The sequence below is a fragment of the Varanus komodoensis genome, unplaced genomic scaffold, assembly GCF_004798865.1.
Source record: "Varanus komodoensis strain SLA01 unplaced genomic scaffold, ASM479886v1 scaffold1, whole genome shotgun sequence".
NCBI classification, from domain to species: Eukaryota; Metazoa; Chordata; class Lepidosauria; order Squamata; family Varanidae; genus Varanus; species Varanus komodoensis.
The window spans coordinates 99,064,551-99,091,952 of NW_025335268.1; the positions used below are offsets into that span (position 1 = coordinate 99,064,551).

At 42.0% G+C, this 27,402-nt stretch overlaps 1 protein-coding gene across 3 annotated transcripts; it reads right to left on the minus strand.

Moving 5' to 3' along the window:
• Positions 1 to 978: 978 nt before the first annotated feature.
• Positions 979 to 26,337, minus strand: LOC123027387 (inositol 1,4,5-trisphosphate receptor interacting protein). 3 transcript variants are annotated; one of them, XM_044438240.1, is made up of 2 exons: positions 26,040 to 26,337; positions 979 to 5,999 (listed from the first exon to the last, which is right to left on the minus strand). In XM_044438240.1, exon 2 carries the CDS (start codon positions 5,984 to 5,986, stop codon positions 4,337 to 4,339), a length of 1,650 nt encoding a protein of 549 aa, XP_044294175.1. In that variant the 5' UTR covers positions 5,987 to 5,999; positions 26,040 to 26,337; the 3' UTR covers positions 979 to 4,336. The 3 variants fall into 3 exon arrangements, with proteins under 3 accessions (XP_044294175.1, XP_044294169.1, XP_044294185.1); XM_044438234.1 differs by having other exon boundaries at positions 25,834 to 26,336; XM_044438250.1 differs by lacking the exon at positions 26,040 to 26,337 and adding an exon at positions 24,681 to 25,082.
• Between the last annotated feature and the right edge of the window lie 1,065 nt (positions 26,338 to 27,402).

The following is a 27,402-nucleotide window of genomic DNA, read 5'->3' on the forward strand; positions in this document are numbered from 1 at the left end:
AAGGATGTCGTATCTTTGCCTTTTAAAAAAATGGGAAACCTAAAAGTAGGGAGGTAACGGTACGGAATGCATATTCTTTCTGCTTTAGGAACATAGGAAGTTGTCTGGTACTGAGCTTATTATCGGACCTTATTATCGGTAGCTCAGCATTGTCCTACTGATTTGTAATGGCTCTCCAAGGATCCAGATGGGGATTTTCCCCAGCCATGCCAGGAGATTCCATGAATTAATTTTGCATACAAAGCATGTGTTCTATCAGTAGGCCACAGCCCTTCCACTTTACATTCCTTTACTCAGACCGCTGGGCCAAATGGTACATTTTGGCTGTCTGGCAAGCCTCAGAAATAGCAACATTTTTTTTAAGGGAAAGTGGGCTTTAGAGTGGGAGCTTTGTATATCGCACAGGGCAAGAAGTACGCTCTGTAGTCCCATGGGTTCCATTGTTTCCATGCTTAAACTTCCTTGGGGCCCACCAAGGTGAGCACCTCTTAAATATATTAAACACATTTCTTACATATATTTAACATTTTCTTACTGGCAGCTGAGATTGCTGTGAAATAGCTTTCTGTTGGTGCTAAAAACTGAGTTCAGAGGAGATCTTTAAGTGTGCAGGTGTCCAGACTCCACCTGCTCTTTGTTCCATCATTTGGACAGGTAACTCACCTTTACCACAGCTCTCATGGCAGCCATTTTGTGGTGGTGCCCAAGACAGCTTCTTAAATTTCCTGATGGTCCATAAAGGCTGCCTACCCCTGGCATGTTATTACTGGAACACGATTCCCCCTCAATATCTTTTGATCTGGTAGAGGAACTGTTCGTGGATATTTTCTCCAAAAGTTGTACATTACACTGAACCCCAATTACTTACCACTCTACATGTTGAATGTTATGCTAGAATACTTAAGCTTAACGAAGCTGAAACCAGCCAACGGAACTGATCTGCAAGCATACCAATTAGATTTTATTTTAGTTGTCATTGGAGAGCAGTGTGTGTTTCTCAAGATTTTTATTGGGAGAAGTATCAGAGGCTTCTGCACAGAAAAACAATATCCCTGGATCAAGCCACTCCATTTTGGCGTCCCATGCATCAGTGTTGTACAGAGGAAATACTGCTTGTGAGCAGTTTTCAGTGTGTTTCTAGAACAGTTTGCTAGCTTCCCATCACATATGCTGCTGTGACAGAAATAGATGGAATATACCACCCTGTAATTTACCAGTTAGTTGTTGGCTAGTCTCCTTTATTGTTCCAATGAGTATGAAATGGCTACGTAGAAAGGAAAATAATATGAGGCTTGATTAGGGGCTGTAGCTCAGTGGAAGAGCACATAGTTCTGTCCTTGGCATCCCAGTCCCATGCTGTGCTGAAAAATTCAGTGACTGCTATTGGTGTCAGCCACAGTAAGCTAGCTGAAGCAAGGGTCTGACTCTGTAGAAGGCAGCTTCCTAGGTTCCTCTGCAGTAATAAGGAAGCTTCCCGATACTCAAGCCAGTCCTGCTATGCCTCCAAGTTGTCCCATTTGCTACCCCATCGTGGGTAACATAGTCACTATGGTGGAAAGCTGCACTATTATCCAGGAGCAATTTTTCTCATTGGCAGAGCGGAAAGGTTGCAGCCTCCAGTGGCCCTTTGGTCAGCTTCTCAGTAGCCACTGGATTGTTCCTTCAGTGGTGGTCTTTGCTGCAGTACATGTATTATACAGACAATGTAGAAAGAAATATTTGGAATTCATTGTCCACCTTGATTACTTGCTGGATCGCACTTGTGTGTTTTAATAAATGCAGCTTGGCCTCGGAACAGTGGGATGTACTTTTGAGTATACATGCATAGGCCAGTGCTATTAACATCTCACTGCCTGATCATACATTCAAATGTTAGAGTGTTTTTGAAATATTTGTAGAATACCAAAGCTACTGTTTAATAAAATATCTCATGGGTGCTTGATGATGCCCTTGATGGAGATTGCAACTTCTCTGAAAACGCTATTTGAAAATCCACAACTTCAAAGGGGTTTTTTAAATATGCCATAAACATTTGGATTTGTTTCTCCTCTGAGAGACTTGTTTTGAGACTGTAACAAAACTAGAAATAGTGCTGACTAGGAAAGAAGATAGGTATTTTCCACTTCAACCATGTAATTACTTAAATAAAATAACTGAAGTTGCAATGGGTTGTTTAATAGGCCTATTAACTGGAGCCAGTATTTTACAAGGAGTCAATTATATGGCATGTTAATAAGAATGGAAGAAACATTAAAACTTTGAGTGCAGTGCAGAAGTTGCCTGCAAAAAGAATGCTTCTCTGGAGGAAGGTATTCCAGTGAGATGTCTGACACCTCTTTTTATAGCCTCTTAGGATTTCTAGTCATTTGTGCAAAACCAATTTTCCACAGCCTTGGTCTTTAAAAAAAAAAAAAAATGGCAGAGGACGGTTTTAACTGTTTTTTCCATCTTCACCTTAAGGTTCTTATATTATAGAAACAGTTTTCTTCAGTCATTCACAGTGTGGGCCAAGAGGAAGTACATCTGATTTGATATTTTAGCACTACTTTCTGCTGGAGACAGGACTTGCTCAGCTTTCACACACGCTAAGTTTTGCTAGATAACACAGAGGCATTTATGTTTTACAGAGTGAACAAATAGCTATAGCTATTTATAGTGCAGCTAATGGGCAAGAGATATGTGGGCAAGCTGGTTCGAATTTAACTTTACTAAATGGGTTTAGAATTCTTTAGTGTATTTTTCTTTGCATTCTGTTTGACTTGCTTTGCATACATGAAATGACTGAGTTCTAGATATCTGTATTTTGGATACAGGTACAGTTCCTTTAAACACTTACTACATTTAAGAACATAGGCAGAATCCTGCTGGATCAGCAATTATCCAAATTGGTGGTTATCATTACATGTTATGGTAGCAAATTCCATAATTTAACCATGCTGTGTGAAGCACTTCTTTAATGTGTCCAGAATCTCCCACAATTTAGCTTCATGAGAAGTCCCTGGATTCTAGTATTACGACAGAGTTAGGCATGGTACATGGAAAGTAGATAGTGGATAGACATTAAAACTTCCCTATCTGTAAACAGTGCATAGTTTTTTATACATTGTTATATTCCATCTTGAGAACTACAAGAGACCATGAGGTATATAGGGGTTGTTTAACCCTCATAGAACCCACTGTGGCCAGATTCAGAGGGCAGAACAATCCCCAGTTAGGAAGTGAATGTACAGAATGTCAGGAAGCACACACCAGGGTTTAAAGCAACTCATGGTGGGCTGTTTGAGTCTGAACTGTGTCACTGTCAGCTCGGTTAAGAAAAACTGTTTACTACTGAGATTTGCCCCCGACACCCACAAAAAATAAACCACAGTTTGTTCAGTGCATCATAAACACAGCTGCCTGGCACCAGGATATTGAATGGCTTGGGTTTTTTAATATATAAATACATAAAAAGAATTCTCAGAAATATTTTGCCATGTAAGTCTGATGCCAAAGATTTCTTTTTGCCCCAGCTAGTTTTATAAAAGAAGCATTAGCATACAACATTATTGGAATGAACCCTGAAAAAAAAAATATTTTGCTGGTGTCAGTCTTGACTGAAGTAGCTTTTGATGAGGTATAGAAAGGATATGTTCAAGACCTTGCTATACTGTGCATCATTGTATAGCTTTTGGAATGATTTCTATATAGTCCTGGCCATGAATGTATTTCACTGGTCACAAACCAGTTCTAAATCCATGTAAGCAGTTTGCCTATTTAAGCTGCAGTCATAAACCCACTGAGTAAACTGCACTGAACTCAATGAGAATTCTGAACAGACACGTACAGGATTGTCTTGTTAAACAAGTGCAGGAACTGAAATGACATTCTTTTTTCAATCTATTACAGTAGCTAAGGATGATGTAAAATTCACTGAGGGGAAATTCTTTAACTACTCTTCAAAATACAGCCCTAAACAGCCCCATTGCTTGTTTTCAAACTGTATTTCTTCCATTAGAACTACTTGCCCTTGTAAATGAGGAACTTCTGCAAAATTATGATGTGCAACTTAAACCAAAAAAGTTACTACAGATTCTACCAAGTTCCAAGAACTGTAATGTTCACATAGGAATAAATTAGCTGTCTTTCCCTTGTTTATATTATTTACAACAAAAAAATCATTCAGTGGCTAGAAACATTAAAAAGCTGCATAAATATCAGCCAATAACATTGGAAAGAAAATGAGAAAAATATCTCCATTCTGCCAATCTTAAGATGCCCATTTGTAGAATCCAGAGCATATATCAAATTTCTTCCACAGGGAATTCTTTTCATGCCCTAATTCTGAAAGAGATGGCTACAGCGGTTCCTTATTTGGTGGGGTTGCCCGCCCATTGGGAACATGCGTGGTATACTCATTTATTAAAGCTGATGTGTTCTTTAGCATCTCATGAAACATGTCCATAGTTTTTCTGTAGGCACTTCGTTGGAGTACAAAGGGACGGAAGAGGTTCAGGGGTTCCACCTTTTGGAACTCCACAGGGATGCCCAGTTCCTCCGGCAGGTTCCTGTTTCCAATGAAAAAGTGGTAAAGCCTCTTTTCTTGCAGGCTTTTCTCCAAAAATTTGAGCATGTCTTGCAGCCTGGCCTCCAGGTATCCTGAAGCCCAGTCTGCACTGGGATGAGATTGCAGCATATGCAGCATCACAGTTTTCAAGTGATAGTTTGTCAGGTTACTTGTACCTGTTAGACTGCACTGTTTTCCATGAAGGAAGGACAGAATCTGGAGGCAGCTGAGGTGGCAGGCGTTAGCTGGCAGAATTTTGGAAATAAACTGGATGTATCTTTTCTCATATACTGCAAATGTAAGAAACCAGTGAATGCTGCTTGTGGAGCCTTCTGACAAGCTACTGTAAGGAAAATGGGAGATAAAATATACATCAGAATCAGCATATTGTACCACAGGAGTGAGGTTGAAGGCAATGGTCTTTCCAGACCTGAACTTGATTTTTAGGGCACCAGGAGCATCCAGGAGGTTAAAAGTGAGGTTGAACTCATACTTGTGTGAAATCTTGTTCCATGCCTTGGTAAGTGCAACCTGAAACCATGTCATAACCTGGTCAGAATCAAGGTATTGAGTGTCTTTATAGCAAAGAAGATCTTCTACCTGGTGGTTCTGCCTTGCTTGGCTCATTCTGCTGTGAAGGAGACACAGCAGGTCTTCCCCTAGCTTAGTCTTGTCACAGATACAGCCAGTTGAGTTCTCGTCTGTCCAGCTGACCTTTATCATACCATAACCTTGTTTATCTGGTTGGACAGAGTCCCCTGAACACCAGGTCTCAAAATGGAAACAATAAGGTTCTGGAGGAGTAAAAGGGACAATGAAGTCACATGTTAAGGGCTTGTGAGCTCTCCAGTTTTCATACATACTTCCAACTCCTATGGATTCTTCCACTTCCATGTCTGCATCCCGGTTGCACACACTCCTCAAGGCTTCCAGTAAGTCATCTGCAAATCCTTCTACAAGCTCACGATTCCTGGCAATATCACTGGTCATGGTCTGGAGACATCTTTCATAGAAATGGGCCAATGTGACCTTGTCTGGCAGGACGACTCCCTTGAATGCTTTTCCCAGAATGGAAATGTCATCTTCCTCATTGACATAATCTGGCCAGTTCCCTTCCTGGTAGTCTTGCCTCCAGAACTCAATCAGAAGGAAGACCACCATGGACAATGCAGTCCAGAAATTCCAAGAGAGGGGATCATGGCTGTATTGCTTTTCTGGTTCTGTGGCCTTTTCTGGAGACTTTGTTGATGTTTCCTGCATCTCAATCTCCTGCTCCAGTTTAAGCTGCTCTAGCCTCAGAATCTCCTCTCGTTCCTTCATCTTCTGGATGACTTCCTGTGTGTTCTCAATGACAGTGACATTTTCCTTTGGGAAGAGGAATGGATGGTTGACAATAGCTGTGATAACCACCAAGCACACTCGGAAGATTCCCGCTGGCATGGCAAAACCTTTCCTGTAAGGAGTAGGCAGAGAAACATGGTCAGCTTTGTTGACAGCTGCAAATCAACATTAGATAATTGATTGCATTCATAGCTCTGGGGAACAGGCGCACAAATCCTTTCTAATTCCAGAAATGTTCAGATCCCATCCGCATAATGAATAGTATAGGATGTTGGGAAGTTCTTTTCTCAACATGTAGCATGATGTTGCAATGATTGCACAGATCCCAGGAAGGGGTCTATCTAAAGTATTCCATTTTTAGGAAAGATTATTCTTGTATGCCACATCACTGCTGTAAGCATGGAGCCCAACAGAAGGGAAATCTGAGGACTTGACTGTATGGCAGGTAGAGCTATGTAGCAAAACCCTGCAGCCCACTCCAAATATATCTTGCATGGATGTTGGAACCAAACACCACTAGCATTTTCATCCTGACAACCTCCATTTAAAATTTCTATAAGGATATGAATAAATGCTGCTCCTGTAGATGCCAAAACCCGGATTCACCTCTAGTCTGTAATCTAATGGGATTAAAGATAAACCCCTATATAATTTTAAAAAGAGGGTTTAACCTTGACTTGATCCTTTGGATGTGCAATGATATATTAGGGCCAACACCTTAAATCTTTTCAAGGGGATGCATCTTTTTTTGTTTTACTCCAGAATAGTTATGGAAATTCCAGCCCAGGTCTTAAAATCCCCCTGCACATAGTCTATGGTGAAATGAAAAGACACAGGTTACTGAAGAATATTAAAGCAGGAATGGGCAACAAATGACATTACACATGTAAGCTAAAATAACTCCTATTGACCCTAGTCAACAATGACAGTGATGATAGGAGCTGTTGGTCAAAACACCTGGAGGATTAAGTTGCCCACCCCTGATTTAAAATGTCTGTTTTGGCCCATCATCATTTTTACTCTGCAGGTTGATCTCCTGTCTGGGTACCATTATGGGACTAACAGCCTATTCACCTCTCAAAATGAGGGTGAGACATTTTCTTCCTATCAAGAAAATGCAGTGGGGGAAGCCAGAAACAAACAAAAGTGTTAAATATGGGAACACACACAATTTTTAAAATATTAAATAAAAATGGAGTATCTGTGAAGGCATTTAAGATTGTCATATCTATGGCATCCAGCAATATAAACATTTCTAAAAATAAAGAAAAAAGGGAAATCAAGTTGATCTTTTTCTATTGTGCATTTTTATTCATTATCACCCTGAGAGTCTGGTTTTATTGCTATCCTTTGTGTTAAAGAATGAACTACATATTTGGAAATGCTTCTTAGCAAAGATTGAGCCATATATTAATACATCATATGTTTGTTTAGTTTATTACATGTATATTCCACCTTTTTCCTGCAAGGAAACCAAAGAGGCCTGCATAATCCTTGTCCTGTCCATTTTATCTTCACAGCAGTCATGTGAGGTAGATTGGGCCGAGGGTCAGTGACCAGCCCAAAGTCACCTGGTGAACTTCATGGCTGAGTGGGACCTTGAACCCAGACCTCCTGAGTCCCAGTGCAACATCAAGCTCCATGCCACACTGATTCATGCCTATGATTTCAGCCTTTAAAAGCCAACCACTAGAATGGAAAGGCTGAGAACTGCAGATTGAAGTCCGCCAACTCCAACAAGGCAGTTTGCTTTTACAAGAAATATGTAATATTTTCTCCATTAGAGATGCTGACCCTGAGAAGATGCCACCCCCTTCAGTACCATGGTGTAATTTTCTGCCCTGGTGGAAGACTGACACCATCAATCTGCCCAAAATCAAGCGGGGTCCTCCTCCTCACCCAAGTCAAGGCAGAGGACAAAGTGGCCAGTCAGGTCCCCCACCTGCAGATGTAGAGGGCAAGGTTGTCCACTGTCTACCTTTTCCCTATCAGAGAATTGGAGATGGGAAGAAAGGCAGGGCAGGTTGTATGTCATTGAACCAAGACAAAGCCAGGTTGTTGAGATTCTTGTATATCTCTGCAAAGGGCACAAGGAACCTGTGACACAGGAATTTCCTGCTCCAGTTTTTCACTATAGCAAAATGAAGTGCTTTCAAGAAACTCCTGTAAGAGCAAGCGTATAAAGCAGTGTGGGACAACCCTTGACCACTCTTACACTTTCCCTGAGGATGGCCATGGGACCAGGTTGGCCTGTGGCACGTGATGATGCGCTGGACTGCATAAGCCCCTGCAATGAGGGCTCCATGAAGCTGTGCTCCATACAACTGTGTATTAACACACTATGTTCTGGTGATTGGAGCACACAGACACATCACACAGGGCTGCTTTACAAGTACAAAGCACATGGGAGATACAGCACAGACTATCCGTGTTGAAGCTTCCATGCAACTTGGGGATGTAACTATTGCTCCATGGCCATGGGAAAAACAAACCTGAATGCTGTTCTCTTTTGTCCAGAAGACTGGTGCAAGCAACCAGATAAGAAACCCCTCGGTATGAAGCTGCTGGTGGATCGGGACAGCGGGAGGCCTGCTTTGACAGGGATCCCAGTGCCAAGGCATATTTAGCCTGTCGGCTAATCCCGTCCTGCCTTCTCATGCAGGAGAGCTGCTTTAATATGCATCGCTCTGCCTCTTGCGGGTCTAAGTCATGCAGTGTGTCTTCTATTACCTTCCAATTTCCACCTCTCCCTGCCCTCAGCCTGGCAGTTAGTTTCCATGGCAACCAGAGGGGGGATGATAATAAAGGGCATAATATACAGATGTGTACCTTGGCTGAGAAAGTCACTGCTTCCCAACTAAAAGCTACTGCTAGAGCACCACTTTAAAATTCCTCATATATTCCCACTATAAATGGGTCCTGCTCATTAACAAGGGAAAGGATCAGGCATAAGAAGCTGCCTTAAACTAAGCCAGACCTAGTATCTAAGCCATTTCCTTCCCTGTTGTGACAGCATCTCTCTGATATTTTAGGCAGGACATCTTCCCATAGTCTTCCACCTCATTGTTAAACTAGAAATGTCAGGGACTAAACTCGGGATCTTTTGTGTGAGAAGTGTGCACTCCGCTACTGATTTCTGGATCCGCTGCTATGAAATTGTTTGCTCCAGTTGTACTGAATTTTCTGCCTAAAATATATTAGTGGTGAAATAATATCCATATGTTCTTGGGCTCACATCCTCTTTTGATCTTTAAAAATAACACAACCCCCCTCTTCTCAATTAACTTCCTGCATCTTCCTTTAACAGTGTCTTGAGGAAATTTAACACACTGCATTCAACGATATACACAGTGTTGGCTGTTCATGCTGCAAGTTCTTTTTGCTTTTATACTCAGCAGGGTTTACAGCCTGATTCACCACAAACGTGTGCTAATCACTCTATTACTGCAGGATCCAGCAGTGGTTTTCATGTTTGAAAATTGATCCTCAGAAATCTAGCTGAAAGAATGTTTTTCATGGAGTCAAGTGAACAGTAATGGAATGCAAACATATCAAGTGGCATGCATAAACATATTTGTGAACCAGGACAAATACTAGTCTTGGGGAAATGCCACCAGATGTTGGTCATTTTACATGACACATCACTTACCCAACTGGGAAACCCACATATCAAGTGTAGGTGCTTAAAAATGCAGTCAAAACCATGCTGTGCTGCAAACACACAAACTCTGCTGGAAGGATTATAAAATGTCACTTGTGTACAAGAGCCTCTGTGACACAGGAATGCAGCCAGGTTGTGAGAAGGTGGCCAGTCGTGGCTGGAGGCCATGTAGGGACTAGATAAATCTACTTCTGCAGACTGAAGCGGGAAGCAAAACCAGATTGACTGGTTCCAAGATTGTTGAACTACATTCTGACTTGTGAATCATATGTTGCAGAGGCCCAGTGTACAGCATGCTGCCTGAGTGTTATAAGTAAAACAACTGATTCTGTCTCCCCCTGCCCCAAACCTTACAACCTGCACTTTGAAATTAAGAAAGGGGGAGTATGGAGAGGAGGGAAGGGAAATATCATCAGATGCCAGTAGATATGCATTGTTGCACTGACGGTTGGGAGGAATTAGGGAGTTACGACAAAGGATGTGTGGAGGGTTTTGAATGAAAGGAGCACAAGATATTCTGGAGTCTGAAGTATAAGGGAAAGCCAGAGGCAGTGGTTTGAAAAAGCAGGGGACCTTTGTGGGGCAGAACTGAAAAGAGAAAATGTGACAAGTTAAAGCATCACAGCAACTAAAGACTGAAATGTTGAGTGGGAAAAGCTAGTGGAAGGCTTTCAAAACAAGGCTTGTGCAAGGCAGTGGGAAACTAGTGCATGGATTTAAGAGTGTCAAGGACTGAACGAAGAGAGAAGTGAATTATTTAGAAGCAAATGGAACCAGTGCTAGGCCAAGATCTTTTGTTGCCTCGAGCAGAGTCCAGATCAATCCACTGTCTGCTGACACCAGCACTTTAAACCTTATTGCAGTGTTGTGCCACCCAAATCAGATTACCGGATAGCAGGTCTAGTCCTGCACAGAACATTAGTTTCAAGAGTAGCAGGGTGGTAGAGGGTATGCATGTTTGTTATTTTCAGTTAGAAAGCATTCAGATGGATTTAAATATCATATCTTAACACCAACAAAAAAGGAGATACATAGTTTCTGTCCAGTCCAACAGAGGTTGTTTAAAAATAAGCCAGAAGTCACCCGCAGGTCAGTTCACAAGAAAACTTCAGGAAGTGCCATGGTTTCCTTTTCTTAGCTCTTTTTTAAATTTAATTATAGAACAGTGTGTATGTTTTGAGATTCAAATATAGCATGGCTGGATGCCAACAATGGGCCTCTTGTCCTGAAATGCCAACTAGAAGCACCTCTGACATGGAAAAGAACAGAAGAGGCAGTTGACAGCAAGCAAAGAACAGGTTGCAATTTAGTTACTTGCATATTAAGGGAGCCATTGTGGTGTAAAGGTTGGAGTGTTAGGCTGGGGCTTGGGAGATCCTAGTTCTAGTCCCACTTAGCCATGAAACCCACTGAGTGACTTTGGCCCAATCACCAACTCTCGGCATAACTTACCCCATAGGGTTGTTGTGAGGTTAAAAGAAACTGAACAAGAAAAAAATGGAAATACGTATGTTGATGATTAATCAAGTGCACGTCATAGGTTAGGCAGGAAGATAGTGAAATAATCTGGAACCAAGAGTGTTGAAAACTCTGAGACTCTGAGCACTCAGTTCAAGTCCTTGGTCCTTGCTGCTCCCCATTCAAGATTAGCCAAAATGTCTAGAGGACAATTTTGGGATGTGTACTTCATCATTCTGAGAGGAGATGTTTAGAATGACAGCTGGGGGAAAAACAGCTGGTTTGAGGCCTCATACAATTCAGCAGAATCCAAGACAGCCAGTACTTCACAATTGTTCTGGATCGATCAGCTGTCACCATCTTGCTATCTGGAGATGTTGTTGTTAGACGCGAAGTCATGTCTAACCCATCGCGACCCCATAGACAACATTCCTCCAGGCCTCCACCATCCCCCGGAGTCCACTCAAGCTCACACCAACTGCTTCAGTGACTCCATCCAGCCATCTCATCCTCTGCCATCCCCTTCTTCTTTGCCATCTATTGTTCCCAGCATTAGGCTCTTCTCCAGGGAGTCCTTTCTTCTCATTAGGTGGCCAAAGTATTTGAGTTTCATCTTCAGTATCTGGCCTTCTAAAGAGCAGTCAGGGTTGATCTCCTCTAGGACTGACCGGTTTGATCGCCTTGCGGTCAAGGGACTCGCAGGAGTCTCCTCCAGCACCACAATTCAAAGGCCACAATCCTTCGGTGCTCAGCCTTCCTTCTGGTCCAGCTTTCACAGCCATACATTGCAACTGCGAAAACCATAGCCTTGACTATATGCACTTTTGTTGGCAGGGTGATGTCTCTGCTTTTTAGTATGCTGTCTAGATTTGCCATAGATCTGGAGGTAGCAGACTACAAATCCCATTCTCAGCCAGCACAAAGGGGCAATACCAGGGGTTGTAGTCCAGCATGTATGGAAGGAGCCAGGTTAGGCAAGGCAACTGAAAGGACACAGTCCTTAGATAGGGGGATAAAAGGCTTGCAACCCCCAGCACCATGGTTAGCTTGAGCATGCTGAGAACGTACGGATTTTTCTATGTTTATGTGTGCATAGGACTGTGTTCTAAAAAGCACCCCAGGGCTGTGACCCCCCCCCTCCCACACTCAGATCTTCTGCTTGCAGTTCCCTTTCCCCACTGTCGTGCCCATTGGCATACAATACATAAACTTCATAAAATGTTTTAAAATCAGAATAAAAGTGAACATATGCAATGTAGTATAAGCTACAGCAAACTCATTCCGTTTATGCAAATATATGTATTTGGCAATAGCACCACCTACACACAAGGAGGAACCCCAAAATATTTAGAAATACCAAAAACAAAGCATCTGGGGGGATCTTTGAGAGGGTTCCCATAAACACTCTGCAGAAAAGCTCAGTAAGCACTGAACATGTTCAGTGACTACAGGATGGTGACTAATTCTTGGCAGGGAGGTGGGGTAGGTGGAAGGAAAACTGGTGGAATGTAATCCTGAGAGAAGGTATGGTTGGTGGACTGGGCTTGAACCCTGAACAGGAGCACTCCTTGCTACATTTTGTTGCACATCCATCCCTCTTGTTTCTTTTAAACACCATACTCAGTTATTCATGGTGCTACATTCAAAGACTTTTCTTGCCTAAGCCTGGATTTTCCTTCTAGCCAGGACATTTTCAACATGTGGAAAGGCCTGACTACAGGCATGATCAAGCAGTATTTAAGGACTTCTGAAATCTGATGCAGCAATATTTTAATCTCTTTCACTGAAGCCAAAGCGAACAGTATAGCCCCCGAAACCACTTGCCTCATACATGTACAGGAGAAGCCATAATGCTGGGAACCTGGGGAAAAAGGCCTGGAGGTTTTTCTCTTTATGAGACCTGTCATTTTGATGAGAACTGATGCTGGTACCTACATGCTTCAGCATTTATCTTAGAGGAGAAAGGTGTGGTTCTTCTGCTGCTTGCACTGAGGTTTAGATGTACAGCGCATAACCTCAGAGCTGACAAATGCACAAAAAGCCCTAATTATTTGAGAAATGCCTTTTCATTCTGCCCTGTGTCAGCTAGTACAAGGTGTGGTCAACAGCTCGCACTTTGCATATGTAATTAATTTTAAATTTATGGTGTGCCTTGGGAAAATACACGAGTCGCAGTGAGTGCAGGCCCTTGTGGGTGGAGTGCTGGGGGTGTTTACCAGCCTTTTGTTATGTAGCGATTACATGGCTTGCATTCTTCCTGCCAGAAATTATGAAATAGGAAGGTGCTTCTCTTTGAGACTTCAAAGAACCATGTCAAGTTTTTCTCTTTTCCTTTAATCAAGATTTTAGGTATGCCACAAAGTGCAAGAGAAGCTAATTACTTTGGGTAGGACCACATGGGAAGCAGGCTCAAAGACAGAGGAAGTGGAGCTGGAGAAAACCTATTAAAGAAGGTTTTGCTCAAAGAAGTATATTCTTCCTTTTCATACACAAAATGGTATTTCTCCATGCCATTCTAAAAAGGGATCTGGGGAATTCTTGTAGGTGTGTGAGTCCAGGTGGAATTGTTAAACAGACTGAACATTTCACTAGACGCTTCTATGAATAAGCCTTCTTCTGATTGGTTCAATGTGGTCCTAAAGTAGGTTCCCCTTTCCCTCTCCTGAATGTACCTGCATGTCAGTGGTGGTTCCCAGTGGCTCCAATCCCCACAGAGATTTTTAATTAAATGAAAATAAATAGTTTCACCATGATTTCCCCCTTCTCCCGCCATGTGTTTTTGTGCTATCTCCTTACTTCTGGAAATAGGGAGACAGACACATCACTCAACCAAGGGGGATAAAACAAGCAATGATGCTTCTGCTCCTGGGGAGTTAAGGCCAGTAGAGATCAAAGGCTCGAAGCGGCCACTTCCAGGGCTGCTCTAGCCAGAAGTCTCTATGGTTCTTCTATGCCAGCAATGGTAAAACGTCAATCCTCACTGTGGTGAAGTGTGGAAACTTTAGAACAACTAAAGCCAATGATTCTCTGTGATTTCAGAAAAGTAATCCTACTATTCACAAACTCCAGAACTGGGTCTAGATGTCACATCAGATCCACACTTAGATTTCACCATGACTTCCTATGTCAGACAAACCAACCCAAAGTGTTTTACTCTGGAAATGACAAATTTAGAAGAAATATAGTGCTCTAATAATAGGGCAAGATGTAGCACAGACAGTAAGAAGCTATAAAGCAAAGTCTGACTGAATAGCATCAATCGGAATTCTTGGAAAATCTATCAACATAACCAATCAAATTCTATAGAAGAAAACTGATGCTAAAGAAGAAATTAAAAGCATTTATCCAAGCATCAAAGAAGGAATTGGAAGCACCAAAATAAGACATGCTAATAATCCCAGGTAAAAGGAACACAAAAGTAGGAAACCGAGCAAAATCCATTAGTTTGGGAGAATTTGGCCAAGAAGTCATAAACAAAGCAGGGGAATCACTCACAGAATTCTGTGCTGTCAACCATCTATTTATACATATGTATGTACTTCAGGCAATTGATCAGACAACTGTAGATGTGGACATCACCAGATGACCAATAGAGAAATTAAATAGACTATGTAATTGGACTGCATTCACACTGCCAAAACAAGTGCATATTATGGTAGTGGCCATGGGCTTGAATATAAAAAGTCAGGATAAAATTGAAAAAGATCACTAGCAGAAGCACAGTGCCAAAATGTAATTTATATAACATTCTGCAGGAATTCAAAGCCCACAGATTTGCATTACTGAACTCAGTTGACTGTGAACCAGAAGAACTGTGGACTAAAACCAGAGACGTTATTAGGAAAGAATACAAAAAGGCAATTCTTGTAGCAAAAAGAAAGAAAAGGCCTAGATGAATGACAGAAGAAACACAATTGCTAAGGACAGTCCTTGCACTCACCCTCATGCATTCTCCTCCTTTATTTTGTCCTATTTTCCAGATTGCAGATCAATTTGTACAGCCATAGGAACAAAAAGAACTTTGCTCTCATATCTAAGGTTCCTGCTTCCTGCCATGCCCTCCCCCTCCTCAATTTATTGTACTCCTTGGCAGAAATCAAGTGGATGACATTTTAATATTATGGTTTATTTCTATTCTAGGGACAACTTTGACAGTTTATTCAATGCAAGCTATAGGAATGAGAAAGAAGAAAATGGTAATCCCATTCCTGTTTCACTCTGAAACTTTTTGGGGAGATTCCAATAACAACCTAACAACCAGAAGAACAACAATAATGAGATATGACTTTCCTTCACCCTTCCCCATACATATGGAGTTACATCAAACAGATGCAATGTTGTATTGAAGCGCTGTGCACTTTTTCTCTTAAGAGTTACCTGCCATGCAATCTTCTTCCAATTTTCTATCAATTAGGAATGGAGTTGCAGAAGATAGGCTGGGCTCACCTTGGCGTACATTGCAGAAATTCCCAAACAGAAAGCTATCATTTTGCCATATGTCTCAAAATGCTCTCATCACAAATATTAGGAAGAAACATCCTGCTTCTGATAGCTCATGTGCCACAGAGGTTAGTCACATGGTCAGCACTGACCACTCTTTCCAGCATTCATGCTAAGAATGTTTGGAAAAGATTTCTGTTTCAACAATTGCAAATAAATAAATTTAACGGAAATCCTGACGTTTTTCCTGTATATAGTTCAAAGGGCCCCCTCCTTTGCCAGAGAATGAATGTCTGGCAATCGAAATGGTTACATGGGGTCAAAAATTTGTTCCATCAGAAAACAATAGCAGTTTAATGACATTTACTTTATAAGCCAAGTAGAAGCAGTATTATATTAAAGTACTATAAACTTTTCTCTCTGAAAAGTTACCTGATGAAGTAGTTTTCTGCCAGTTTGATCTAAGGCATAATACACTGATCTAAACTGATGTAAAAGGAAAACTGCAAAAAGAGTATTAGCACAGCCAATTCCCAGTCAGCACTTCTCCATCATGAAATTTCTAGAATCACAACTACAGACATTATAAATACCACTCTTTGGCTGTTTTGCTTGAAGAATGTACTACAATTTTGTTCTGAAAATAGTTCTGGTTTCAATGAGAAGGTTAAAAAATAAATATAAGATGTGGCTCATTTGATCACAATGGCTTTTAGAAACGGCCTAAAATAACGCCTGCGGAAAAGTGTCTTTTTTTCCTAGCTAATGTGAGCATCACACACAGTTACTGTCATGGCTTCTTTCTGCTGACCAGCTCTGTTTTTATCAGAGCCATTTGTGAGACCCAAGACCACGAGATAACCACACTGTAACCATAAATTTAGGTGGAAAAGTTCAGATTGAAAACTGGGCTCAACAGCTTGTGCACAGAAAAAACAATTGATCTATTATTCTAGGTTCACTGCCAGGCTTTGATTTTGAGTCAATGAGGCAAAATATTTTTACTCATACCAACTAATTTGCTCCTGGAACCAATCAGTTACAGTACTGAAATATTTGTGCAGTTACGTATCACATGAATCATTCTTGCCACTGTTATTGTACAATCCTATACAAGTCTTCTTATAAATAAGTCCTATTATGTTCAATAGGTAAATGCGTGTAAAATTGCAACCTTAATCTTTCAACAGGAACAATGGATTCATTTTACATTTAGAAGTGCCACCTTAATCTTTCAACAGTAGTGATATCCAGTATGCCTGGACATTCGTCTCAACAATAACCATTAGGACTTCCATTCCCATTCCATGTTCTCACACTGCTACATATTTATAACTATTCATTTTAGTCCATTTATATTTATTTATTTATTTAGAAAATTTCTGTGCTGCCCTATTCACCGAAGCCTCGGGGCGGCTTATATCCCATCCTTCATCCATGTGCAAGACACCGTACATGGAGTTTTAGGCAATCTACTATCCAGAAACCAACCAGACCCAGACCTGCTTAGCTTCAGCAAAATGGCTGCATCATGTGACCTCTGACAATGCTTTGGGATTGGAAGTAGTCAAAAGAGGGGGAGAAAAGGCAGCTGAAAGTGACAAGAATATATAGTGACAACATTCACTCTTGCGGCAAAACACCTTCCCACGATATTGCTCAATGACAAAGAAAGAGAAGAAAACAGATGTAGATATAAAAGCAAGCAAGAATTCACTACTTTCCTCATCCTTCTTGGTCAATTAAGCCTTAAATCATAGTATGGGAATTGTATCAGTCCATGTTGGGGAAGGCTTACTTAAGTTGTTTGCACCACAAGGGAGATACAGCTCCAATAGCCTGGTTTGTTGCCTCAGCAATGGCTTGTCTGGCAGATGTTCACAAAACATGGATTACTTTCAGTTGCTAATTTCCCTTTTCCTTCACTCATTTGCTCCCTGGATCTTAACTGCCTTTGAGACACTCCAGTACTGGCAGAGGCTGGAGTTTCTGACTACTCTCATCTGCTGCCTCTGTATCCCAGGATATTAATCCACAGTTCTGGGTTCACACAGAATGACAACTCATGGATTGAACAACACACAGTTCACAACTCAACCACAGACCATGTGTTCTTTTCATGAGTTGTTTAATTACAAACCCATGATTCTGGCTTCAAACATAATGACTCATGTTGACTCACGAGTGGACAACCATGCATAGTTAAAGCACTGTCAAGATATGCAAACCAGCCTAATGTGTCAACATACAGGCAGAAGGAATGGCTGGTGTCCACTTTCTGCTTCTCAGATATGGAACACTATGGGGCTGTTTTCACCTAACAGCTGTAAATCCTGTGCCAGCGAACCATGATTTATTGTGATGTGTGCCAGTATGTGCCATTGCCATTTCATGTATGTAACCTCCAATCAGGATACTGTATCCAGAAACTATGGATTAATTGGGAGTTATTCCGTTAACCTAACAACAAATAGACAATAAGCCAGTTCATGAATTGAAGGAGTAGCATCACATAGTGAAAATGAGTGAGGTGAAGGATTTTGACAGTGGAATCCTGGTCAGAGCATAGATTCTGCAACAAAAGACTAGAGAAGAAAAGGTTGCATTAGTCAAGGTAAGGGATAAGTGTGCGTTGAAGTTTTCAGTGATGGAATGGAGAGAAAGGGCCATTGTTTTGCATAATTAGAAAAGTGGTCTGATTTGGCCACAGTCCAAATATGAGAAATATATCAACGTGTTTATGTTTAATAAAGCTATTTATAGGAGATTGCACCATCTTAGAAAGGCATTCTCTTTTCACTCCTGCAGAGGACCAGATCCCCCTTTCTATAAAGGTGTCTGTTCCAATATATGCATGAACCTTCATATTTTGCATAAATGAAATGCTTTCCCCTTAAAACTACTATTTTAATTACATGCACATTTATGCAAAGTTGATCATTTGGTTAATGAATTAGGATGTCCCTTATACTGGGTGACAATCCTAACAAGAAGTACTTTAGTCTCCTGGCAGATGCCTTGTTCCCAATATCAGCATCTAAAATCTGGTATGACATAAACAAACAGCAGGGATGAGCACCAAGCCCCATGACAGAGAAAGTACAATGAAGTTTCACATCAGGTGTGTCTACAACCATTTTCTGCCTTTTGCAGTGACTTGTTACCTTTCCTATTAACACAGGGTGGAAGCATTCTGCTTGTCTGAACTGGCAAGATGCAGATTTCACCATTCTTGGGAAGCTGAACAACAGTTTCTGCAGAAACTGAACTTGGGGTGTATCTTTTTTTCTAAATTAAGGGAGACACTCCTCAGCAAGGAATAAATTTTCAAGCTACCTTCATGACCTAATAATGGTATTGTTCTTATATGTCTAATTAAGCTGCCATGACAGAACTACATAAGGCTGCCATGACAGAAATAAGGAGCTGGTTTAACAAGGCTGAATTTGAAAGTAATCCTGATGCTAGGAAAGGTTAAGAGATTCTAATCTAGAAAAAGAAGGTGGGTGGCTCCATGAAGCAAGTGATTCAACTCATACAAGCTTTGATCATGAGGGAGGAGGTTGTGACCAAGAAATCTTGTGTAAAAGTTCTATCATGGCATTGGCATATCCATTTTAACCAAGAACTGGATGAAGGAGAGCAGAAACTACTTACACAAGGTATAACATGGGCATCCACCCAATAAGATTCCAACAGAGAGCCAAATTGAACAGCACTATTAAAGACCATGTGCTATTACTAGTTAGAACTATGTATGTGAATCTTTTGTTCATGTCCATGTTTAAATGGAGATGTATCTAAGGTTACCCATTACTTCCTGTCAAACTATAAAGGACAGGAGAGGAGAATGGTGACCAAGAGCAAGTTGTATATCTAAAGACTACTCCCATCTCCAGTGAAAGAGAAATACTTGCTCAAGTGGTTTTTGTTTAAATAATAGGGCTCTGTTCATTTTTTTATTAAATCTTTTATTCCTCAGTTTCATCTGTTTGCTGCGATTATCTTTTACTTTTCTTTTAAGCAAAGTGTTTCTAGCACTCTTTCTTATGGAAAAAATTCAGATAACACTGTATTTATCTGTTTATTTATCAGGCACAAAAAGCAAATAGAAAGATACTGTATAACAGTTCTGTATGTGCTTTGACTAGACTTTAAGATCTCAAGTATCAATTTTGGAAGAAAAGCAGGATATAAATAAAATAAATGGATAAATAATACATCTCATGAGGCTCTTCTCCAGGTCACCCACTCATTGAGGTGTAGTGATGGTTCTTGTGCGAAGTTCTTTTCAGTGGTGGCCTCAAGCAACTCGCCTGCTGTCTACTTTGAGTTCATGTTTGTACCACACAAAGACCTTCCAGTTTCCATGGCCTATTAAATCTTTTCCTGATTTACCCATGTATTATCTGGTCTATGTTTTTATAAGTTTTATTCCCACAGTGCATGCATTTTTAATTTCTTTTTTGATTCTTGGAAGCTGCTCTGAGAACTATGTTAGAGGGAGGCATGTCAATATTTAAATAAATAAAATGTGGAGATTTCTTTTCATAGTGTTAGAATTCCCAACCTTGCTAATATGCAGCTGAGGTAGGACCTGACATTTCCGACTGTACCAGTAGCAAGGAAAGATGCAAAGAGCTTCTCTACCCGAGGCATTTATTGGGTACTTGTGGTCCCTCCAGGGCTTAGCTTGTGTTTCCCAGTCATTTTCAGGACATTTCTTTTAATATGAGGAAAGCCAGTTCTCAAATTTCAAACTGGGAACAAATCAAGTTAAGGACCCAACTATTGTCACAATGCTGCTAAACACAATGCTACCTTAGGTAGTTAGGTAATAGAACACACAGAAATTCAAGGCTTGGAACCCATGCCCCAGAAAGCCCACTGTGTGAAGGAAAATCAACTAAGAAGCCTCTGTAAAATAGCTTCATGTTGAGAAGCCCCAAATTACTTTGCAGGACAAAAATAGTCGAACATTCATGACTCATAAAGTACACATAAGGTGGCTACTTATGGAAGGTCAAAAGGGAAGACATGCAACACACGCACTGATTTGCATACACTTTCATTGTATAAATATGCACACTGAAAAACAACTGCAATGTGTTTTTTAAATGCAATACATCTCACCATTGTATGGAAGACTGACCTGCGTGCCTTGCTTAGCCTGCTGCCCCAGGTGTTGATGGGCAACTTCAAGACCACATTTTCCTTCCTTGCAGCTCTTTATTTTTAAACTGGATTGGGACTAGACAGCCCTTTAAATAGGGGATGGCTTCAAAACAGAAAACAGTCCTATGGCTGTCCTTCAGAAGGAGAACTCTCCACTGTCTTAGGCGATATCTGGCCAACCTAAGGGTACCATCCTGTGCATATTTAGACAGAAAAAGCCTTTTAACTCCTAGCCTTTCCCTGCCAGCTATGCTCTGTCAGGAAACTCTGCAAGTTGTAGGTCTTCTTTCATTCTAAATGTGCCCAGGATTGTGCCATAAATCATGTACATGTGTATGCACAAATGAGGCTATATCAGCCATGCCCTGGGAAAAAATGTATGTAAATGTGCAAAACATGAGCAAACATATCAAAATGTACTTTCCAAACCAGTGCTGAACATGATACCTACATTTGTACTAGGCCTTTGAACTGCAGGAGAAAACAAATGTGTGGTGTGTACAACTTAAGAGTGTGGAATATTTCAATTTTACATTAGTTCACTTCACTGAATGTTGTATCCAGTTTACAAAAGGTGTTGCTTTCCCAGATGTTTCTTCTCTGCATATTGGTCCATTCTTGTCTGTTTACTTCACATCCTGCTTTTCTGCTGGAAAATGTGGTGAAAGAGTCTTGCTCACACAGCTGAGCTGGCACGGCTGCCTCTGCAAGCACATGGCTAGGCATCCCCACACCCTGCCCAGACCACACCCCCAAAATGCCAATCTGCTACCCAGAGCTCTGAAAAGTGGAATGTCTACCTCCTAAAAATAACCGGATATTAAAAATCCAAACTGAGAAATGTGTTGCTGGACAGAAATGTGGGGCCTTTATGATTTGGGAGGAACTACAGCTCTGCATGCAGCAGGTCCCACCTTCAACCCCCAGCATCTCTAAGAAGGGATGGAAAAACACCTGCCTGAAACTCAGGAGAGCCCCACTGGCAGCCACTGTCAACAGGACTACATTGGATGGCCCCAGGGTTTAACTTGAGAAAAGACAGCTTCCTACGCTTTGTGATTTAGAGAGAGACACCGATACCAAGGGCAGACACTTTGGCAAGGTCTCTAAATACCCGCAAAGACATGTACCCAACCTATTCCAAGTTATGCCAAGTGTGCTTTCCCATTGATTAAGAAGTGGGCACATCACTGGTTTCTTTAACTCTTCATGCTACTGCTTCTGGTTGGGTGCTTTCCAGAGGCAACATCTTTCACCAGCGTAGTCCTTTTGCAAGTGCTTGCTGTGCCTGACACCCACACACTCATCAAGGGCATCTTGACACCCACAAACTAATCTTACAAATTCTAGTCCAAAGGGAGTAGCAGGGTCTGCATGGGTAACATCGTACCAGCTATTATGACTTCAGACATTTAAAAATACCTGCTCTTTGAGGAAATGCCCGTTCCTGTGTTAAGCACTTTGCATAAAGGAAAGCTTGCCATCTGAGCAGGCTGCAGTAATTCCGCTCATCAGAGTGAGAACAGCTCTGTGGAGCACAACAAGGGACCAACCTTTTTCTCCAACTTTGAAGGGGCTGAGGCATGCAGGGCTTGGCTCAGCAATTCCTGTTCCCTCTGTGGGGGTTCTGCTTGCATGCCTCTCAGGCTAGCCCTTCCCAAGGGTGAAGCTGGCAGAAAGAGGGGGCTTTTTCAGTGCTGCTGCTGGGAGACCAAGTCAACACTGCCCCTCACTGCCTTTCCCCTGGGAGAACTCAGTGGAAGTGGGTGTTGGGAGAGTGGGGGAAGACTGGTAGCTGCATTTGGTTTGGCCAGCAAGGAAACTGGCTGCATCTGAGTGTCAAATTACCCAAGAAATGGGAGATCAATGGCATAATCTCCCAAGACTTGCATTTTTACATAAAAACAATTGCTGGCCAGGGTATTCAAGCCAGAGCAGTGGTGCTGGGGGAAGAGTAAACCACCCCAACCACACTATTTCCTCCCAAGTCTAAATTGTGTTCTGCATTCTCTCCTAATTTGCTAGGCCTGAGAAAAACAAATGGACACATGCTATCCTGGAAAAAAATGCCTTTTCTTTAATTTGTTAGGCAGATGTTAAAAGCAAAAAATTTCACTCACATTAAGACCAGCTTCTAACAAAAGACAGATGGGAGGGCTTCATACTATCCCTCTGCATGAAGGGGGGGAAAAGGGACTTTTTCAGAGAAAAAGAACTGTATGTTCATAGAAGGTAGCCTTCCCCATAATTACCAGTATATACATAAAGCTACCATTTCTAATGTGTTTACTTGGAAGTAAATCCCTATGGGATTAATGGCCTTTCAAATAAATAAATTTAAAATACAAGCCTATATTTGGGCACTCCCAGCAAAATAAATAAATAAATAACTAAAGGAAAAGGAAAGAGAAAAGAGGGAAAAAGTGCTGGGGAAAAGGGAAAGAGTAGAGGAAAGAAAGAGTACACATTACCCTAAATACTCTTGGGCTGCCAGATTTTTATTACAAATGTTTTTGTGTAATGTGACAGTGTAGGTCCTTCCTGCCCCAGAGAACAGAGTCATTTTCTAAGACACTCACTCTTTAATAAAGAGTCTTTATCATCATAAGAAAGAGTTTAAGCTTTCCTGAATGAGCAAACATTAATCCAAACCTCTGTGGTTTATGAAATGTGATGCCTGTCCCTAGGGGAAAATCATATACAAGAAGTCTCTGCTGGATCAGCATCTTTGGATAAGCAAACACAATTTCATGGAGTTCGTGAAGTGAAACAAAATAGCCACAAGATTCAAATAAAACCAGGGATCTTGAGGTTTAGCTTTCAACCATCATTCAGGAAGCCTTGCTGTTTAAGAGATCATTACGAAAACCCAAGGGCAGCAGAAATCAGAAGGCCACTGAATTGCAAAAGAACTTCCTCAGTGACAGTCTTAACACAATTGGAAGGAATATTTTTAAGCATTCTGAGTGATAAGTAATGAGATGGTAGCACCACAGCATCCTTACTTCGTCTGAGTGAAAGAAGAGTCGTGCTACATCAGACCAAAGTTCCATTAGGTCTCGATTTCCCTGTGGTGGCCAAATAGATGCTTGTGGAAATCCAACAGTAATGCATGCCCTTTCTCACTGCTGCTCCCAGGAATCTGATATGCAGTGGCCATCATGACTAATAGCTACTGCTTGGCTCAAAAGAATATAGAAAAAGCCATGCTGGATCAGACCAAAGGTCCATCTAGCCCATGGATTTGTCTAATGCCACTTTCGAGGCCATTGAAGGAGGCAGCAGTAGCCAAGGATTGTCTAAAGTCGCAGCATCAAGTATGTCCAGCACCAGGGTGGGCAGCATGTAGCTCTCCTGGGTAATTTACAACAAACCAGCAAGGATTTCTGACCCCAATTATTTAAGAATAGCAGCAATATTTATACCATCTAAATTATACTGCTGAAATGAAAAAAGCCTGGGGTAATCAAGAGTGGATTTGTGTGTGGAAGGACAGTGTCTTCCATTCAGTTATGGCTAAAAACAAAACAAAACAAAACAAAAAGGCCTGAGGGGACCAGAATGCTTGTATTTAGATTTTATGCATTTGAAAATAGGTTCTGGTGAGCAGATGTTCGGGTTCTGTAAAAAGCAACACACGTCCTACTTGCCTAAAGCCAGCCCACCCATGTAACAGTCCAACCCTGTGCTTATAGACTCAGCAGTAAGCCCTAATAGGAGGGGGAGACAGCAAAGCAGAGAGGTGGGAAAAGTGTAAGGGCTAGAAAGAGAGATAAAATCTTCCTGGACATTTTCTAGGGATTCCCCCCCCCCCCTTGAAATACTGTTTTTGAAAGGGGCAGGGAGGGGAGAACATTTGGGCTGCCACTGGAAGTCCACATGGGTGCTGGGAGTACGATTTAAGCAAATACATTTAGGACAGCCCAACTGTGCTAACATCACTGTCAAAGGGCCTTCTCAGGGTTTCTGTCATCTGAAGAGAGATTAGCAGGGACCATGGAAAAGGGCCTTTCGATGGTGACCTTTCATTTACTGAACCTTTTTTCGGATGGTGCTCACCTTTTCAGTGCAGGTGAAGGAAGTTATCTTTCTCTCCCAGGCTCTTTTAAGTGCTGGACTTTTAAGCACGGCCGAACATTTAGCACTCACTTACTTTGGAGTTAGTGTGTAGAGACATGCATGCGATTACGGAGTAAATCGTTTTATCCGATGCTTTTGCAGTGCAATCCCCGTGCATGTTCGCTTGGGAGGACGCCTCATTAGGCGATACGAGGTACTCCCAAGTCGGCGTGTTCGATACTGCAGCTTTAGTTGTTGTTTTGCAACGTTTGTTTATTTGCTTTTACTGTAGTGCTGGCCCGTGTTTGTCTGGAAATCATTTGGCTCAAAAACGGGACACAGTGACATAAAATACGATAAACGAACCGCTAAAAATCTTCACAATTTAACAACGACAAAAGTTAAGGAGAGCGAACACGTGGGGCAACCGAAAAGCCGCATGAGATGCGAACTTCCCCTCACCCCACGACAGGAAATGTAGCTTTTCTGGGGTGAAGAAATGCATCAACATCCCCCAGCAGATTTCGTTCGGTTTTCAAAGTAAAATCTTTTCGGGTGTAACCCTTGCATGGTCCTACAATTCCCAGCATCCCCCCACAGTTGCAGGACGCCCACCCCACCCCCAGCGGAAGCAGGCAAAGATTACAGCCTTAATGGGGAAGAGAAAATAGCTTTAAAGGCTGCCTTTCTTGCCCTTTCCAGAAGGCTTCGTGGAGGCCCGGAGTCTTCCGCCCCGGCCGCTCAAGCAGCTCCCAACGGTTTGGACATTCTCTTTTCGAGAAGGAAGCAAACGAGGCGCTTAAACGGAAGGCAAGCCTCGCTTTCCTTCCGACGAGCCACTCGCTCTACGGGGGATCCATTGCTAAGCCCTCCTCCATGCCGCTGGAGCATCTACGTCTTCAGCTCTTGGAGGAAAAGGGGACTCCTCCAGTGGTTCTCCGAGGGCTGCGCGCAGCCGGGAGGGGAGGGCCCAGGGACTCCCTCCTCGGCTCCGAAGACGGCGGAGCTGCACGCATAAGGCGTTCACACGACTCTGCAGGAACCAAAACGCAACGAGTTTGCGGGTTTGGACACAAAGCGAAGCCCGGAGCAGCCTTGGCGGCGAGATGTGGAACGGCCGCTGCAGCGGCAGAGGGGGAAACTTCGTACTTACTTCGTCCCGCAACAAACTTCTCCTTCGATTTCGTTGAGCGCTTAACACCGGTCCCCTCGCCCCCTTTCCCGGTCTTTTCTCATGCCAAATTGTTCGACGGCCAGAAGCTCCGCCTGAGTCCTCTTTTCCTTTCTCTGGGCATCCTCCACGCCTGTTTCTTTTTAGCTAAGACAAACTAACGTTACTGCGATCGCTCTCTAACTTACTCATTTCCTGAAATCGGTGGGCGCGTTTTTTTTTTTCCCTCGCCCTGAGAAACTCTCCTTCTCCCTCCAGATGAGAAGAAAACCAACTTTCTGTCGAGTCCCACGACGTTCTTAAGGTGGAAAGCGGAAAATAAGGAAACACACACACACACAGCAACTCTTAGCTTTCCGAACAGCAAACGCCCTCCAGCCTTTTCTCCGTATCTAAGCTGCAGAGTAAGAACAACCTAGGCAATTTGTTCATTCAGCGTTTCGATTAAGGCCGGTCCTTCACGGAAAAGGGAGTGCACGGGCGGGAATTGTTGGATGCCTTTAATTTTTGCCTGTTGTGCAATAAGAGAGGAAAGGGTAAAGCAACCACTTTCTGGAGTTCGTTCCTCGTGACTTTTTAAGCATTCCCAACCGGTGCTATCCGATGTGCTGGGTTACGACTTCCATAATCCCAGAGACAGGCACATATAGAAGGCACCAGGTTGGGGGAAGGTTGATATACTCGAGGTACAGTGCAAATGCTAACTCAGCTATGGAACTCTTTCTTGGGACGCGCTGCAAAAGGACCTTCTTAGGGCTGCTCCCTGACTGTGGGGCTCCCTGTGAAAGGAGATAAGGTTTCTTTCTGTATTTAACTTCTGAACTGCCCAGTATCTGAAGTTGCCTGGGTAGTTTACAACAGTTCCTAAGGTGGGTTCCTAAGGTGGGTTCCTACAGCAGGAGGGGGGATTGGACTTAATAGCCTTCATGGCACCTTCCAACTCTAGTATTCTATGATTCTACAATTCAATCAGAACAACCATAAATGTTTTTCTATAATACAGAATGTAAAAACTATTTCAACTTCCTAAAATAAGCTAAACACAGAATAGACCAGACATCAAGCCATTAGAAAATCTAACTTTAGCTCCCTCTTTGCTGTCCTCCTGCCTGCAGGCAAATACTATTTTATTCAAGAGGGGCTTTGGTGTATAAGTGAATCTGCTGAGCTAGTTTTACTTTGTTACTACGGGATTTTAAATTGTGTTTTAATGTTTTTGCATGCCATTACTGAATTTTATCAAGTTTTATTCGTGATTCTCTAGCACTCATTTTTGTAGAAAGGCAAAGGACAAATTGTTCAAATAAGGGACACTTCAGTGTAAACCTCCCTCCCAACTCAATAAATTATAAGGAGCACCCTATTTTCTTTTGACCATGGTTAAGTCTGGATAGCGGCCTATTGTCACAGCCAAGAACGTTGCTCAAATCCCCATGGAACCTTTCAGCAAATTTCTATCATTCAGCCCAACTCATTCAGTAGAATTGTTGCCACAAGCACCTCAGAAACAGAGTGACATGCAAATAATAAAATGCATTTAGGTACTTGAAA

Excerpts from the sequence above, each read along its gene's own strand:
- LOC123027387 (XM_044438240.1), bottom strand. The coding sequence starts at position 5,986 with ATGCCAGCGGGAATCTTCCGAGTGTGCTTGGTGGTTATCACAGCTATT.